This window comes from Pan paniscus, chromosome 13 (genome assembly GCF_029289425.2).
Source record: "Pan paniscus chromosome 13, NHGRI_mPanPan1-v2.0_pri, whole genome shotgun sequence".
In the NCBI taxonomy this organism is placed as follows: Eukaryota; Metazoa; Chordata; class Mammalia; order Primates; family Hominidae; genus Pan; species Pan paniscus.
In genome coordinates this window covers 92,511,188-92,530,695 of record NC_073262.2, presented here as the reverse complement: position 1 = coordinate 92,530,695, position 19,508 = coordinate 92,511,188, and the positions used below count along the sequence as shown (strand labels likewise).

General features: G+C 36.8%; 1 protein-coding gene across 28 annotated transcripts in view; it reads right to left on the bottom strand.

Annotated features, from left to right (window-relative positions):
• Positions 1-19,508, bottom strand: part of PMS1 (PMS1 homolog 1, mismatch repair system component) — a 90,827-nt gene that overhangs the window by 36,085 nt on the left and 35,234 nt on the right. The window contains exon 1 of one of the 28 annotated variants that reach the window (XM_063595486.1): positions 15,638-17,280. The exons of the other annotated variants lie outside the window; for them this stretch is intronic. Within the exon in view, the coding sequence (XP_063451556.1) occupies positions 15,638-15,664 (27 nt within the window). The 5' untranslated portion in view covers positions 15,665-17,280. Of the gene's footprint in view, positions 1-15,637; positions 17,281-19,508 lie in introns of those variants that run through there. 28 annotated transcript variants of the gene reach the window in all.

Sequence of the window (19,508 nt, the reverse complement as noted above, 5' to 3'; positions counted from 1 at the left end):
AATACTGCTTCCCATTCTACATGTGTGAAGTTGCATTGTTTAACCATTTGAAAACCAATGATGTCCAGCACACTCTTGGGAGAGTCTTGTTTTCCTACAGTCTAAAAGAGGCAGAAGTCTGTAACAGAGAAAGAGAGAGGAGACTGGACCAAAGGATTCTGGCCAAAGGAACTCCTTAACCATAACCAGGAATCTATGTAGTCAGGAAGTAGTGGTAATGATATTATGTATAATAAGACGAAAGGTGAAGTAAACAGACTCATGTTCTCTAACTGGCACATCAGGAATAGAAATGAAGGAATGCACTCTCCTGGAAAAGGTGACAATAATCAATGACTCTGCTTGCTGATCTGTGCCATCTGCAAACCACTTTGTTTTTAGAGTCTCAAACAGCAACCTGCTTGGGAAAGCAGAGATAGTGTAACAACTACTCAATAAGACAAATAACTCAATATTTAGTGTAACAGGAAGATCTTTTACCTATTCCTAGAGTTGTATTGATATCAATCAGATAAGAGCTGAAATTTATGAAAACCTTATTCTTTGTTAGGTACTACTGTTCTAGAAACTACTGTTTATTTTCACAATCATTTCAGGTAGGTATTATTATCTCATTTTACAGATGAGGAAACTGAAACTCAAAAGAAATTGTTACACCCAAAGAAACAAAAATAGTAGGTCATGGAACCAAGATCTATACTCAATCTTTTTGGCTCTAAACATTCACTCCTTTTACTTTGCCAATATTTATCCCCTGTCTAGTCAATGACAACAACAATTTAGAACCAACTCCAGGCTCTAATTGGGAATTCTCAAAAAGTAAAGGGTCTGACTGACAAATGCATTTTTCATGTATGATTATCCCCCATGGCCTTGTGATACGCTGTGTAATCTCCAATTGAGGGTACCAGTGAAGACAAAACAAAATTATTTTTATCCTATTCAAATAAATAATCTGCTTTTAGGCGGGCAAGGAGTACACTGGGGTTCTCAACTCAAAAAAAGCACATTAGAATAGTAAAGTCCAAAAAGATTGAAAGCTACTATTCTAGCATCCTAAAGTCTGAATATTTTTGAGAATATAGTTCTTGGTAACAACCTTAATCATATTATGCAGATCCTTATACCTAAGGATTTATAAATTCTCAAAAATTTGCATTCATTTTCATACAGATATGCAATAATTAGTATCATAATGCACAGCAAAATAGCAGAGCTAAAAAATAATTCAGATATTTCTCCATCCTAAATTTCAACTTTTCACTATTATTGCTTTCAAAGTGACCTGTATAAGAAAAAAGACATAAAATATGTTAAATTAAGTTTAGCCTAAAGTTGCCTCCTTGTATATTTTACATTTGGCCTATAAGTTTCTCCATACATAGTGAAATGTAACCTAAATGGATGTGTCAACAGGCTGTAACCTACTCTTGTACCAATCACAAAGTTTTGGCCAATCACAGGCAGCCAACTGTTCAAACTGTGTTCAAATAAGGCAAACACTAAGTTATAACCGATCCAGCTGTTTCTGCACCTCACTTTGGTTTTCTGTCCATCACTTTCATTTTTTTTTGTCCAGAAATAACATCTGACCATGCAGCAGCCCTGGACTTGCTCTGAAATTACTCTGGCTCTGGGGGCTGCCTGATTTGTAAACTGTTATTTGCTCAAATAAACACTGTTAAATTTAGTTTATCTAAAGTTTTTCTTTTAACAAGTATATGAAATCAAAGTATAAAAATAAATTGTATACAATTTTAAATATAAGGTATAGGTTCAATGTGTATATTGCATTTCTAAACAAAATTATGGTGTGTTTTGTTAATTACATTTCAAGGCCAATGAAGTAGACTATTTAAATTTGGAATTGCTCCAGGAAATGGGATGTAGAGTCACCATAAGCATATTTTAATCCCTTAATTTCGTCTCATACTATAACATATTTTGGTTAAATAAAAAATTTTAAAGTAACTAATTTTGAGTTTGTTCAACAAATACATATTGAGCATCAATTTTGTTCCAGATTCCACACTAAAATCTAGGAATATAAAGATAAAAGGACAAGGTCCCAGCTCTAAAGGAGCTAAAAATATAAAAAGAAAGCAAAATCTTAAAATAATTATAATACATTATAAAAACTACTATTACATAGCACAGTGGGAGCATCATAGAAGAAACCTAAGTCAGTTGCACAGAGAAGCCGCAAGTACAATCAGACTTGACAGGAGTTTGTCTCTAAGACAAATCACAAGAAGTGCATTCCTGACAAATAGGATAGTACATGCCAAATCATGAACATATAGAGAGAATGCCTTGCTAGAGATGAAACTAGACAGATAGGGGCTAAATCACGAATGACCTGGCACATCGTGCAAAGGGGTTTATAGTTTCCCTTACGTGCAATGTAGAGTCACTGGATAAATCTAATTGGGAAAATACCATGATCAGAGATAGATATTAGAAAAAGATCTTTGGCAAGAATGACTTAGTGAGAACTGAAACTATAGCAATATGATTTTTATAAAATGTGATCATAGGCCAGGTGTGGTGGCTCGTGCCTGTAATCCCAGCACTTTGGGAGGCCAAGGCGGGTGGATCACTTGAGGTCAGGAGTTCAAGACCAGCTGGCCAGCATAGTGAAACCCCATCTCTACTAAAAACAAAAAAATTATCCAGGCATGGTGGCGGGCACCCATAATCCTAGCTACTTGGGAGGCTAAGGCATGAGAATCACTTGAACCCAGGAGATGGAGGTTGCAGTGAGCTGAGATCGCGCTACTGCACTCCAATGTGGGCAACAGAGAGAGAGACTCTGTCTCAAAAAAAGAAAAAAAAAAAGTGATTGTATTCCTCCAACTCAGAGACTCTCAACTTTTACGAAAGACATGCAAAACTGAAAGTTCACATTCAAAAAATATTCCAATAGGTGACCTGAGGACTATGTGTAATTAATTCCTAATATACTAGCTATCATGCTACAGCTTTCTCTTCCTCTTGCAAAAGTTCAGTGGAATGCAAGTCAGTGAAACTGACGTTGACAGGATTATTCCCTTAGGTTTTTTTCGTTTGCTTTTTAAGATAAACCATTTGCAAACTTTGGTACTTTACTAGTATTAATATACTGCGGCTGAGAATTACTGGGCTGTGTTAACAGAAACAACACTCTGGTAGGAGGAAAAGAGAAAACGGACAGACTAAAGGGTACGAAATGGGCTTGATGACTGACTCCATGTGGAGAGGGAATAAAAAGAGAAGAATCAAGAATGCCTCCCAGATTTCTGACCTGGGAAACTGGAATGGTGGTAGTAACACTCAACAAGATAAGAAACTCAGAAGAGCAGGATTGGTGGCAGGAAGATGATGAGTTCAGCTTGTTCAGTGTTGAGTGTTGAGTCTCTGGTACCAAGAACAGTACCAGACACCTAGTAAGGCCCACTAAATACTAAATACTTTCGTTAAAGGAATGAGCAAATAAACACATTTTTTTTTCCCTAGGGAAAAGTAACCCCAGCAGAGTTGAAAACTAGCTCTTTGTTTTTAGAGATAAGGCTGCTAGTTGTCACACCACCATACCTGTTAAAATTACACTTTTTGTCTACTACTTGACCTAAGGAAATCCAAACCAATCTTTGCTTTTCTTTCCTCTTAACATAACAGTTTAAGGTATAATTCATATACTCTACAATTCACCCACTTTAGATTTATAATTCAATGGTTTTTATTATTCACAGAGCTGTGCAACCAACAGCATGATTTAATCTTTGAACAATTTTATCAGTCCAAAAAGAAATCCTATATCCATCATCAGTGACTCCTATCCCTTTTCAATCACTAATCTATCTTCTCTCTATATAAAATTTGCCCACTTAGGATGTTTCATATGAATGGAATCATACAATATATGGTCTTTGATTGGATTCTTTCACTTAGCATAACCTATTCAAGTTTATTTATATCAGTACTTCATTCCTTTTAAATGGCTGAATAATATTCCATTGTAGATAATACATTTGAATTATCCTTTTATGAGTTGATGAGCATTTGAGTTGTTTCTACTTTTTGGCTATTATAACTGATGCTGCCATAAACATGCATGTTCATGTTTTTATGTTGGCATATGTTTTCATTTCTCTTGGGTATAGATCTATGAGTGGAACTGCTGGGCCACATGGTAGCTCCATGTTTTTTGAAGAACTGCCAGACTGTAATCTTTGCGTGCACATGCACTCTGGAAAGGCAAACTACTGGCTTCTGCTATTATGGCTCTAGTTTTAAGCCAGCCAACAGCTAATAATTTAAGGAACAATGTTCAAAATTAAAGGAAGTAGATAAGGTTCTGAGTAATCTGCAATTACAGGAAATGAAATGTCCCCTGCTTCATACTTTCCACATCAGAAGTTCCTTATGACAAAGAATAGCTGAACCATAAAAACTTATTCACAAGGCTAAGGTGGGAGGATCACTTGAGGTCCGGAGTTCAATACCAGACTGGGCAACATAGTGTGACCCTGTTTCTATAAAAAAAAAATAAAAAATTAGCTGGGCATGGTGGCACATGCCTGTAGTCCCAGCTACTCAGGAGGCTGAGGTGGGAGTGGCTCACCCTGCACTCCAGCTTGGGTGACAGAGCAAGACCCCCTCCCTAAAAAGAAAAAAAAAAAACAACACCAAACTTATTCACAAAAAGTGTACCTCTTTAAAGGAATGCTAACTCTCTGATATTGACATTTTTAAAATAAAGCATTCAAGGAAATATTTCAAAAAACTAATGTTTTAAAATTCCTGCACTGAATATAGCTAAAAAGCCTGCAGTGTTACTAATGTAAACATCATCTTGTTTATTTTAGTTTATATTAGATGCCTTAGATACAGATATAAATCTTAGCTGCTGATTAATGCAAGGATGCTATTTCACTGCCTGACCTGCTGAATAGTTAGTATACACAACCGTAAAAAGATCACTTCAGGAAATCGGTCCTAGAAAAAGCTGTGAAACATGAGAACTATGCAATGTGATTTCACTTTAAAGTAAACATGCTAGGAGTCTGGGAGCATTATTTCACACTAGGCAATTTTTATTGCATCAGATCGAGGGGCTAATTTAAGAGCATTTTCTAAACTAGTTACACTTGGGCTAGCAATAAATAATAGTGGTCTGCCAACAAGTAAAATCTTCTCATTGGGCAACTAAGATTCATTTTCAAAACAGGACCCATCACTAAAAAACTAAACTATAAAACATGATGAATAAGAACTGGGAATACTGGGAATCCAGAATACAGTATTCAGTTTGCTTTCTCTACCGTTTCATCAATTCTATGTTATTTTCAAAAACAGAGATTTTCTTTTCACTTCCTGAAGGTTTTTGTAAATCTTGCCCTTAGGCCGAAAGCTTAACATGTGCTAAAAATACACACAAACCTCCATATGTTTTCTATCTAGGTCACACAAAGTTGGAGCACCTGGATGTGCCAACTAAGAATCTGACTCTAGTCAGTATGATGACAGTGCAAAAACACCTCAAAAATATATTATTACATGCACACCATCTTAGGTTTGAAGTTAGCCAAATATATCTTGCCCCTAATTCCTACCTCACTGACATACGCTACTTGAAGAAAATGAAGTTAGATGAGAATACTCGATATTTAATTAGTAAACCTCAATTGTTTGTAAAGGCAATTTGTGATAAAGAGAAATGTAGGCTGCACACAGATGATGCATAGTTAAGTGAATAGTACAATGCTAAAACTGCTTGAGCAAAGTCAACTCCTTCTAAATAAAGAGGATATATTATTGGCCTAGACTGCAGCCAAAATTCTTGCAAATTGTAGGCACAGATGTACTAAACTCATATTTGGATTTTTTTTTTCCACCAAACAAGAAGCAGCACCAATGAATTTTTTTTGTTTGTTTGTTTGAGACAGGGTCTTATTCTGTCACCCAGGCTAGAGTACAGTGGTGTGATCATAGTTGACAGCAGCCTCAGCCTCCTGGACTCAAGGATTCTCCTGCCTCAGCCTCCCGATTAGCTGGGACTACAGGTGCACACTACCACGCCCAGCTAATTTTTTTGTATGTTTTGAAGAGAAAGGGTTTCACCATGTTGCTTAGGCTGGTCTTGAACTCCTGGACTCAAGCGATCCTCCCACCTTGGGCTCCCAAAGTGCTGGGATTACAGGTGTGAGCCACCATACCCAGGCAAATTTCTTAAGTACCATAAGTTTACTTCTAAGATCTTACAAGTTACTATAAATAGATCTATATCTATTATTATTTACTCCTGCGTATGTACTTGCACTGACTCTGACTCCAAAAAGTATAGAGGCACAAACACAATATTTAAAAGGTTGTTTTTTTTCCCACACTGGCAACACAGGAACAATATGAGCCATAGCAGCTTACCACTAAGACACTGCTAAATGTTTTGAATTCAGTATAAAATTATAGATTATTCCATCACAGTATCAATACTATTGTTAAAAGAACAAACCACATTCTACTGACATAATAAACATTAATATGAATTGATTATTGCTAAGCAGCCTCAAACTTTCAAAAATGATTGTCTTGGTAAAATTTATGCAGTATAAATGAGTTCTAAAATCTCTTACTCTTATTCAATTTTATATTCTTTTCTTGAAACAGAACATGCATAATTATTTTTCCTGAAGGTTACAAAGAAATTAATAGACATTTTACCTAAAGAAGGGGCAGTTTATAGGAGCTAGGCAGATGAAAGATAAAGAAAAGAATAATTTTTTCATTCTACCTTTTCATACATTTTTGGGTTTTCAACCATGTAAAGGTATGATCTTTTAAAAAATTAAATAATAAGCTGGGCATGTTGGTTCAGGCCTGTAATCCCAGCACTTTGCGAGGCTGAGGCAGGAGTTCAAGACCAGCCTGGGCAACACAGTGAGACCCTGTCTCTACAAAAAATTAAAAAATTAGCCAGTTATGGTGGCATGCACCTGTGTTCCTTGCTACTCAGAAGGCTGAGGTAGGAGGATCACTTGAGCCCACGAGTTTGAGGCTGAAGTGAGCTATGATCATGCCTCTGCACTCAAGGCTGGGCAACAGAGTGAGACCCTGTCTCTAAAAATAAAATGAAATAGAATAAAACATTAATAAAAGTGTAAAGGTATAAAGTTAATCTCTGCATAACTTTCAAAGGGATATTGTTGAGACTCATTTCTTTGCAGTCTTTAAAAACAAGAAAGATTATTTCCAATTCGTAATCAAATCTTATTTACATCGGAAATATTTTTCTTGCCTAGACCCTCTTCTCCATTCCTTGTGTAACTTGCCAGACAACGGGATCATTTTCCACATTCTTAACAACAATTAAACATAATTTAGTCCATCCTCCAACTGCAATGAGAATTATCTTATTTTGTTAGTCTCCTACTGAAATGTCTCATTTAGTTCCCTCTTGGTCACTTCAAAAAGAAGTACACATTCCCATGTAAGATACACAAGGTCCTTCAGAATCTGGCTCCAAGCAAGCTTCGTAGCCTCATCTCATTTCTTAGACAAGCTTTCTCTGACCTCTGATGACTCCCTGACAATGCACATGCTGTTCTCCCTGCTTTGAATACCTCTGCCCACATAGTCTTTCCGAAGAACCAGTCTTAAGGCCACTTCCTCTAATAATCCTTTTTGACTCTAATCAGATTTTAAACAATATTCACATCAATAACAATAGCAATTAACCTCTACTGAGTACTTATGGAGCAGGCACTGTGCTGTGAATGCTTTCTCTCATTTAAAAACCTTACTCTGTAAGGTAGGTACTATTATTCCATTTTAAAGAGACAAAGAAATTGAAGCCTAGACACGTAATGTAAGCCAGTTAGTGGCAATATGTAAGGTCAGAACTGGAAACTATGCTCCAGAGTCTATTTTATTGATATGTAGTTAAGTAAGTTCTTCCTAAGGAAGGGGGGACGGGGAAATGGTTGCAATTTTAGGAAGGCTAAAGAAAGCCTCACGGAGAAAGTTTAAGTGAAGACCTAAAAGTTGAGGATTGAACCAGTTACTTGAGGGAAAATGTTCTAGGCAAAGAAACTACAAATGCGACAGTCCTGAGCTGGAAGCATGACTCGCAGGTTCCAGAAACAACTGAAGCAAAATGAGCAAAAGGAAAAAGATTAATGAAATCAGAGGTAATGGAGGCATCAGATCTACGGAGGTCAGCAAACTACAGCCCATGGCCTTCCTGTTTTTGTAAATAAAGTATTATTGTTTATGGCTACATTCACACTACAACAACAGAGCTGAACAGCTGTAAGAGAAACTATACGGCCCTAAAAACCTAACATATTTACCGTCTGACTCTATACAGAAAAAAATATACTGACCCCAATAGAGAATTCACAGTCCGCTTATAAAGGCTTTGATTTTACTCTGAATGAGATGGGAACTAATTAAACATGAGTTATATGATCTGACACATTTTTACAGAATCACTGAGCTGAAAATACACTGAAGAGGATAAGAAGTAAGCAGGGAGAGTCCATTAGGATACTATTACAAAAATCCAGGTGACAGATAATGGTGGCTTGGACCACAGTGGTAGTCACAGACATGGTGAAAAGTCGTTAGAGTCTAGATATATTTTAAAGATAGACCTACGGAATTTACTCTGGAATCAGATTAGAGTGTGAGAGAATCAGTAGCGAAGAATAACCCTAAGGCTTCTGGTTTGCTAACTGGAAAAACAGGAGTATGACTGTCTGGCAGCATGAAGATTAATGCTCATGAATTTACAGAGGCACTATTCAGCATGGGTGTGTGTTTTCTTCCCCTACATACTGGCTCAGATACCAAAATGATGACCAGATGGATTTAATCAGGATTTAGTCAAACAAGTACAATTAAGTGAGAAAGGACCAAGAGAACTGACAGAGTGCCCAAGAGAAGGATGATAATGATGGACCACAAAATTTAAGCAGGGTAAGGAGAGAACCAAGGACACCAGGGGACAAGAAACAGTTAAAAAGCAGTAGGAACAATGGATCACAGGTCCAACAGAGTCTAAGGATTGTTGAAGAGAGTAAGATGGAGAGGCATCAGGTAGTGATTAGAGAAGGAACACATTAACAGTGAAATTATGGAGTGAGTGTGGTTTTGGGCAATGACAAGGTCTACGGTATATTTATGTTATGTTTACACACTTTCACATCTTATCTCCTCATTTACATCGTAACCTTCTTCAGAGTGCAAGCCATCACTTAACCCTTCCAAAGCACCTACTCAGTACTCTGAGTATAGTTGGTGGGAGGAAGCTACAGTAAGGGAGGATGAATGATGCATTAAAAATTAAGATATGTGAACTGTAGTTCATCCTCTACTATATTCAATGTTTAAGTCATTGGGCAATCCACTAAAACTCTTGGGGTCACATAAAGGTAAAAGGGGAGGTGGACAGGATTAAAAACACTATTTGCTAAAAGATTTGAGGCAGGACAAAAAACATTTTCAGTGGTCTTTTCAGATGTAAAGATCTAAGGATCCTTCTACGTCCTCTTTTTTTTTTTTTCAGAGACACACTTTGAGCTGCTTTCTCACAGTGAATTGAACTGTTTACCAATCAGTGAACTCTGTCATCAAATGTTTAGAACATGCTTTTTAACTATGGTTTTGACCATTGCGACTTATGGCAGAGTTTATATACAAAGGTTGAAAAGCTAAGTTTGGGCATGTTTCTTCAGAGATGCATTGTGAGCTTATTTATTACAGTGAACTTAATGTTTACCAGTAAACCCTATAATCTAGTTTTTTCATCTAGAGCATGATTTTTAACTATTTTAATTTTACCACTGTGACACTGTGAAGAGTTTACATATACAGGTTGAAAAGCTAAATTTGAGAATGTTTCTTCAGAGATACATTGTGAGAGATGCTTTATTACAGTGAAGTATTTACCAGTGAACTCTGCAATTGAGTGTTTAAAGCATTTGATTTTAAATTTATAATTGACACACAATAATTACACATTTATGAGGTACAATGTGATGTTTTAATGCATGTATACATAATACAATGATCGAATCGGGGCAATTACCCTATCATTTCAAACATTTCTCATTTCTTTGTGATGACAACATTCAAAAGCTCTTCTAGATATCTTGAAATACACAATACACTGTTATTTGCTATAGTGTCCCTACGGTGTGACAGAATATAAGAACTTATTCTTCCTGGGCCAGGCGCAGTGGCTCACGCCTGTAATCCCAGCACTTTGGGAGGCCAAGGTGGGCAGATCACGAGGTCAGGAGATCGAGACCATCCTGGCTAATATGGTGAAACTCCGTCTCTACCAAAAATACAAAAAATTAGCCGGGCGTGGTGGTAGGTGCCTGCAGTCCCAGCTATTCGGGAGGCTGAGGCAGGAGAATGGTGTGAACCCGAGAGGCGGAGCTTGCAGTGAGCCGAGATCACACCACTGCACTCCAGCCTGGGTGACAGAGCAAGACTCTGTCTCAAACAAACAAACAAACAAACAAAAAAACCTTATTTTTCCTAACCATAACTTTATCCCCATGGACCAACCCCTCCAGTTTTCCTCCTTCTCCCTCCCCTCCCCAGCTTCTGGTAACAACTATTCTGCTCTCTATTTCTATGAAATCAACTTTCTTAGATTCCACATATAAGTGAGATCATGTGGTATTTGTCTCTCTGTGTGCCTGGCTCACTTCACTTAACATAATGTCCTCTGAGATCATCCATATTGCTGCAAACGACAGGATTTCAGTCTGTTTTATGGCTAAATGGCATTCTGTTGTATATACAGTGTATACACACGATATTTTCTTTATCCATTCATCATTTGATGGGCATTTAGGTTGAAAATCAGTATGTCAAAGAGATCTGCATAACCATGTTTATTGCAGAACTTTCTACCTTTTATTATTTTATGATTTCATATATGAACTCAGTAGAACTTCTAAGTAAAAATGTGAAATTCCAATTTTCTAAGAAAGAAATGAAGTGCTCAAGATATACATATGTAAACATCCTTAAAAATCAAAGAGTTTTAGAGTTAAAAAGGGCCTTAGAGATCATGTCATTGACTTTCATTGGCCTAATCTCAAAAAGCTACATTTGTACAGGATTCTCTGGGTATTATTGTTTGGAAGAGAAATCTACAGTGTTGGAATAGAGAAATATGTGTTTGGGTTAATAATAAGTATATAAAATGTATGTGGTTAGAGGATCAGTAAAGGAACAATTATGTTGTTCTATTTGACTGTTAATAGCAACAAAATACATTAAATTGACAGCTCTTAGAGACTGTCCATCAAGTGTTTCCCCTCAACTGCCCCATCCATGCAGTCTTTATATGATTCTTTATTAGTTCTAAAGAAGATGTATCAGTGACTTAGCTTCCAGGAAGGGCAATGGACTAGAATTGTATATGTGAATACAAGTGAAAATATACTCCCTAAATACATAAGAGGTCACCAAGGAATTCAAAAGAATGAATTTTATTAATAAATATTATGAATAAGGTCTGAGAGAGGCCAGAGTGTTTAAAACTAGTGTTTCATACACTTACTATTTTGGCTTTAACACTACCTAATTAATTTAATATTCCATCCTGTACTATGCACTCACTATTAAGGGGAATATAGATGAACTAGATGCAGCCCTCCCTCCTATAAAAGGCTGTCAAATAGGAAAGAAAGAATGCAAATCACTGCCACTGAAGCAAAATGACATAACAGAAATACGTGGAAAACAAAATGAGAGCAGTTGAGGAATAATGTCCTACTGAGGGATAATGGAAGACTTCAGAGACTCCTAATAGTGCTTACAAACATAAAACTACACTAAAACTTGACTTATATGTCTTTCATCTTTTCTATATTTCACAAAATTTAGGTGAAAAGTAAAAGAATCCTTAACAAAAGAAGAACACATGAAAACCATTTAATAAATTTAGTAATCACTAATTTGTAAGTAGCAAAAAAAAAAAAAAGACCCCAAACCAAACCATATTGATAATCAGCCCCAAGCTAATCTTAAAATATATCTGAAAAGATGTCTGCCTTCTTTAATTAAAAAAGAAACAAAAACAAAACACACCCAAACTTTCCAGATTGGCACTGGAATAATTCATTCCTAAGGAAGGGGCATTTGAGCCACACTCCTGAATTGGAACCGACTCCACATTCCTGGCTGGGATTGGAGGAGGGGAACTGACCCTTAACATGGCTGGGATTGGATGAGGGGAACTGACCCTTAACATTGGTCCAAATGCGGCAAAAGACTTTTCTTTGATTCCCCATAGCACAGGCGAAACAAACCTGGGACATTCAAGATGATCAAGTAAAAGGTTAGAGAAGGATAAAATGACCATGGAGAATATCATGAGTGCAGGGGATATATATTATAGGGCATCACTTATTTATCTTCATCTTATAAACCAAATCTTCAGCCACCACTCACTACCAAATCTCCACGGCCAGTTTTTTGGGTCTCTGTTCCTGGTTAAGGGCCTGCATCTTCCCAGATTAACTGAATTCAGAGATATTCAACACTTCGGAGCTGACATCATTCTTACAGAGCACAAAACATACAAAGAAACAACAACAACAACAAAAACAAAGACAACACTGAAAACCAACATCTCAATAAGCCTTAATGCTCATGTGATATAGAAGTGGGAATAGGAAGGAAAACATTCTTTAATTCATGTCTCTCTCTCGTAACAGTTAAAACCTTCTTTTATCAATGACATCCAATTCAGCTTTTGCAATACCAGTGGGCCTCTAATTATCAAAACAAAATTCAATCAAAACAATTCTTAAAACCACAAATAATATTTTTGGAAAAGCAAGTACGCACACAAATCAGCAATTATAATGTATATAGGAGTAGCCCTTATTTGAAATCATACATTTCACATTATGTTCTGAACTAGTGGTCTATGAAATTATGCATTGTCATATGAAATAGCTAAGAATACTAAAGTGGTTTCAGATACTATAATATTGAGAAAAAACTGTTAATTCTGCAAAATAACTACTTTATAAATAAAAATATTTACAGTAGGACTTCACAGGGATTCAGTTATTACAACTAAAGCTTCTGTAGTGCTCATCTAAGGAATGGCTCTAGCAGTTCTCCAAATAATATCTACTTTAAATAAACTCACTGAATCCACTTGTAAATTATTTCCCTTTGGCTGTGTCATTATTCACTATGCTTTCAAGGAACATGGTGATGAAAGAATAAAAATACCTCTTTCTAACATAACCATACTGGCAAGAACATCAACATTATCAGTATTCAAAGAATGTCTTGGCAGGTTAAACCTTCATAAAAAGAAGGAACACTATCTAATCCAAGTTATCAAAATAGCAATAGTACTTCTCGTATTATGCGCAATATGATTGTTTGTTTCTAATGCAGAAAAAAATAAAGACAACAATATCGTCAGGTTTAAATTCTAAGCAGACAAAAAAATTCTTTACAAAAAAGTACATATAGAATGATGAAAGTAGGCATGCTTAAAAGAAAAAGGCTAAGAGCAAAGTAGGACTCAATGTTCAAAGAGATTTATAGTAACATGTCATTGCTATTTTGGGAGGTTTAACAATATATTTTAACATTTTAAAGGTGCAACAGCACTATTAAGAAATATAAAAATAAAAAAATCTACTATGAGAAAAAAGCTTGAACATAAATAGCTTGTTCTAATTCAGTCCATGATTTCTCTCTATAATAGCTAATACTTAATTTTACAAAAAGACTTTTAAAAATTTATATTACTTTCACAGTATAATCATTTCAACATACTCTCCAGGATTTGAACTGCATCTGAAATTACTGAAGGCTACAGAGGAACTTGTGTTTGCTAAATATAAGTTCTGATACAGTGTCCTCCGAAAATAATAAAATGTAGTACACTATAAATACTGCTTTCCAATTTCTTTTTTTTCCTAACAGAAAACTACTCATCATATGAACAGGTTTAATGTAACATGGAATGCAAAAAATTAGAACCATTAAAGTATTTAATTCTTCAACTTTAAAAAATAATTAAAATAAATAAAATAAAAACAGGATAATGACCAGAATAGTGCCATTATAATCACACTAAAAAGTAAAGCTTCCATCAACATTTTATGAATTTGACAAATCTGGTACAATATATTTTTAAGTATTGTTTCAGTATTGTATTTCACTCAATTTTGTGATACTCCATTTTTGAAAAACCTGTTACTCAGGAGGGAGGCTTCAGATACCCATGAAAAGAAAAAAAATCAAGGTAGAAACACATATGCTGAGGTTTGCTAATTCACTGTTTAAAAAGTACCTTAGATGTCCCACCATAATTGCTCTTAGGTGTTTTTAACAAAGGAACAGTTATAATTCACAGATAAGATAAGTGGTACTTTTTATCTACATAGACCTATATAAACTTTTAGTAAAACATTTAAATTGTTTTACTTTTAATCTTGTCAAATAATTTTCATTTCTTCTACTTCTTTAAAAGGCTGACCAGGTTATTTGCCTGTATTGGGATCAACGAATGTTGGACTACACTGTGTTTAGTTATAATAACTAATTTATCCAGCCTGACTTTATATGTGGGAAACGATACACCCCTAAGTGTACTGAGATGATTCTTTGAAACAAAAAGATTTAATTTTATGCCTGTGATAAAAAACAGCCTTATTCAATAAATGCTTTTTTTAAATGAGCAACACGGCAGACATATAACTCCTTATTACCCATACTCTTGACTACCAAGAAATGAAGCCAAACTTTTGGAAAAATACAATGCAAGAAAAGATTCAAGTTTAAAATATATTCCTTTGGTTAAAAATCATCCCCTTAATCGAACAATGAAAACACTTGGACACAGGGTGGGGAACATCACACACCGGGGCCTGTTGGGGGGGTGGGAGGAAAGGGGAGGGATAGCATTAGGAGATATACCTAATGTAAATGATGAGTTAATGGGTGCAGCACACCAACATGGCACATGTATACATATGTAACAAACCTGCACATTGTGCACATGTACCCTGGAACTTAAAGTATAATAATAAAAATAAATTTAAAAAATAAAAATAAAATCTAAGCAGAAAGCAAAACAAAACAAAAAAACCCAAATCTGTGAGTTTTTTCAGTTAAATTTTAGGAGTAACGGGGTATTTGTTTTTAAAGATCCAAAGTTTTAAAGGTGACTGCCTAGTTTTAGAGATCAAGACATGAATTATGTAAAATAAAATAAAAAAAGAAAAAAAGACATGAAAAAAAATCCCCTTTATAATATTCATTTGTAATCTAAATTCACAGCATTTCCCACCAGCCCAAAGTAATCTCGTAGATGTCATTATACTTGTAGTATTACAATGTTTTTTCAGTCTAGTATTTATGGAGGTCACTCTGCTGCAGCAACAAAATATTTTAACTCTAGGAAGAGTGGAGCCTTGTAGCATTAGCTCCTTTGACAATTTTCTTGTAAGATTTTTACTCTAGAAACAGACACATGTAGTTTTCTTCAGATACAGTATATCCAAACTTTTTATAGAAACCAACATTTTGTGGTAGACATTCAAGGGTAATCTTGTAACAGTTCAGTTTCTTGCTTAGAAAAGTAAGGGTTGATACTAACAATTAGCCAAGCTGCTTTCCTCTGCATTCATCACTAACGACAACATCTTCTACTCTTCCTCTCTTAGCACAGGAATGGATGAATTTATGTTCTATTATCAGAGTTGCTGTAGCAACAATCTGTCCTAGAGTCACATCTTCTACAACTGTAACATAATCCCCAGATTTCTTCATATGCTCAAAAGATTTCATAAACTGTTCAGGGCTGACAACTCCAGTCTCGGTCAGCTGACCCAATACCTTAAGAAAAACCCTCTATTTAAGTCAGCAGTACAAACAGGCCACAAAATCAAGCCTTCTCCAGGATGTGTTGGGGAAATGGCTGGAGAAAATGTAGCTGTATTCTGCCTCCAGTCTGCTTCTTCGAGTAGACTTGGGTCAAACATAAGAGTTTCATCAGGTTTCATCTTTCTAGTAAGGTCGGTAGAGGCCCCGCAGTCGGTGCTCCTACCCAGGCGCATCGGACTCTCCCCGACCAGGGTGCACAGCAACGGATCCGGATCTGACTTCAGCGCCAGCCCCACCTCCTCCTCCACTGCCCGCGCCACAGTCGGCAACCGCGGCCCACATGTCCCGTGCCAACGCCTCCACCCTGCTTCTGCCCTCTCACGCAGGACCACGCACAGGCAGGGGGAGGTGGAGGCCCGAGGCGCCACCCGCCCCGCCTGGACAGCGAGTGGCGGGGCCCCTGCTTTCCAATTTCTGAAGAAAATACCCACATTGATAATCTTACATTGGCTGGGAAAATGATATAAACCTCTCAAAAAAACTTAGAAGATACATATTTGACTTGAAATAAGAACTCTCATGTCATTTCAAATATTTCTAATATATTCATTTTATCACGTGAAGTAATAATCTTGTTTTTACCTATTATTTATTTATTTATGTTTTGGAGATAGAGTCTCACTCTGTCGCCCAGGCTGGAGTGCAGTGGTGCGATCTCAGCTCACTGCAACCTCTGCCTCCCAGGTTCAAGAGATTCTCCTGTCTTAGCCTCACGAGTAGCTGGGATTACAGGCATCTGCCACCACACCCGTCTAATTTTTGTACTTTTAGTAGAGATGGGGTTTCACCATCTTGGCGAGGCTGGTCTCCAACTCCTGACCTCAGGTGATCCACCCGCCTCGGCCTCCCAAGGTGCTGGGATTACAGCTGTGAACCACCGGACCCAGCCTTCAATTATTATATTTTCTAACTCAAAAGATTTCTCTTCCACTCACTTTTCTTTTCTTTTTTTTTTTTTTGAGACGGAGTCTCCCTCTGTAGCCCAGGCTGGAGTGCAGTGGCGCAATCTCGGCTCACGGCAACCTCCCTGCTTTCCGGGTTTAAGTGATTCTCCTGCCTCAGCCTCCTGAGTAGCTGGGACTACAGGCGCATGCCACCATGCCTGGCTCATTTTTGTATTTTTAGTAGAGACGGGGTTTCACCGTGTTAGCCAGGATAGTCTCGATCTCCTGACCTCGTGATCCACTCACCTCAGCCTCCCAAAGTGCTGGGATTACAGGTGTGAGCCACTGCGCCCAGCCCACTTTTCTTTTACAAATATATAATTCCTATTTCTCTTTATATTTTACCATTTTCATCTATTTTTCCTTCCTAATTATTATGTTCCTTCTGATGTTGGTCTTTTATTAATTTAGGGACAAACTTTTTATTACTAAATATCCTCTGGATCCAGAGGTCATAGGGTTATTTTTATTAATAGGATGAGCCTCCATCCATCAACATCCTAAGGAATCATAGCACGGTGGCACTGGAAAGGATCTCAAGGTATCATTTGGTTGAGCTCTATGCCAACAAGAACAGGTTGCTATTCTTATTTTATTTTAAATGATCAAAGATTTTGATCAAAAACATTCTGCCATGGCTTTAATAAAGAATCTTCCTGACAATAAGAAAACTGGATCAAAAAGGGTTCTGACCTCAGCACTATTACTGTAAAATATAAAACAATTCCATTAGTTGCTCTGAGCTTTAAGTTCCCCCATATAAACAGAGATAATGCTTTCTATCTCACAAAGTTATTGTAACTGTTCTGAAACATGGGAAAAAACTATATAAATGTAAAGTAGTATTAAAATAGGAAAAAGGGCCAGGCATAGTAGCTCACACACCTGTAATCCCAGCACTTTGGGAGCATGTATTGCTTGAAGAGGGTGCATTGCTTGAAAGCTCAGAAGTTTGAGACCAGCCCAGGCAACACAGGGAGACCCCCCATATCCCTACAAAAAAAATTAAAAATGAGCCAGGCATGGTGGTACACATGTGTAGCCCCAGCTACTCAGGAGGCTGAGGTGGAAGGGATTGCTTGAGCCTAAGGCTGCAGTGAGCTGTGATCGTGCCACGGCACTCCAGCCTGGGTGACAGAACGAGACCCTCTCAAAAAAGGAAAGAAAAAAAAAAAAAGGAAGAGAGCACGGTAGAGTGCAAAGCACTCTGAAGGCATGTTAAGTTTCAAATCCCATCTCAATTTACTAGTCGCACAACAATGAGCAAAGTATTAAACCTATCTGAATTCCATTCAGAGAACAACTGCAAAACTGATATAATCCCTACATCACTTGGTTGTTGCTGTGAGGATTACAGAAAACTAATACACCTAGCACAGGTCCTGGCATTGTGTAGGCCCTCAATAGATGTTAATTCCCTATTCCCCATCAGGTTTCCACATTGCTGTGTAGTTTGCTTTCCTGCAGGATACCCATGTGAAATTTCATTAGATAAACAGAATAATTAGAAAATATATAAACCTTTCTTTCCTTTAAGATTCACCAAGCAACAAGATGACTACCTTCTCTTATCGGCGCTTTGAAAAATGGAAAGAAAGGAGCTGGAGTTTTCCTTAAACTCAAAAGCTTCTGCACAGCAAAAGAAATAATCAACAGAGTGAACAGACAGCCTGCAGAATAGGAGAAAATATTTGCAAACTATGCATCCAACAGAGATAACATCCAGAAGGTATAAGAAGCTCAAAAAAAAAACAAAACCAAAAACAAATAATCCCATTAAAAAGTGGGCAAAGGACATGAATTGACATTCCTCAAAAGAAGACAAATGGCCAGCAAGCATATGAAAAAATGCTCAACATTACTAATCACTAGAAAAATGCAAATTAAACCACAATGAGATATCATCTTGCCTTAGTCAGAATGGCTATGATTAAAAAGATGAAAAATAACAGATGTTGGTGAGGATGCAGAGAAAAGGGAACATTTACTCACTGCTGATGGGAATGTAAATTAGTATAACCTCTACGGAAAACAGTATTTTTAGTTCTAAAAAAAATAAAAATAGAACTACTATTTGACCAAGTAATCTCCCTATTGGGTATCTACCCAAAGGAAATCATTATACCAGAAGGACGCCTGTGCTCATATGTTTATCACAGCATTATTCACAATAGTAAAGATACAGATTCAACTTAAGTGCCATCAACATATAAATGGATAAAGAAAATGTGTATGTATACACAGTGGAATACTATTCAACCATAAAAAAGAATGAAATCACGTCTTTTGCAGCAACAAGGATGGAAATGGAAGTCATTATCTTAAGTGAAACTCAGAAAAAGACAAATACTGCATGTTTTCACTTATAAGTGGAAGCTAAACCACATGTATGGACATAGAGTGTGGAATGATAGACAATGGAGACTCACAAAGGTAGAGAGGGAGGAGGGTGGATGATGACAAATTATTTAAAAGGTAAAAGGTATGTTATTCTGGTGATGGATATACTGAAAGCTCTGACTTCGCCACTACACAACATATCCATGTAACAAAATTACACTTGTATCCTCCTGACACACACACTCTTCCAAAGAATCAACAGTGTAGACGGTGAAAAATGTCACTAAATTGTGAAGTCTT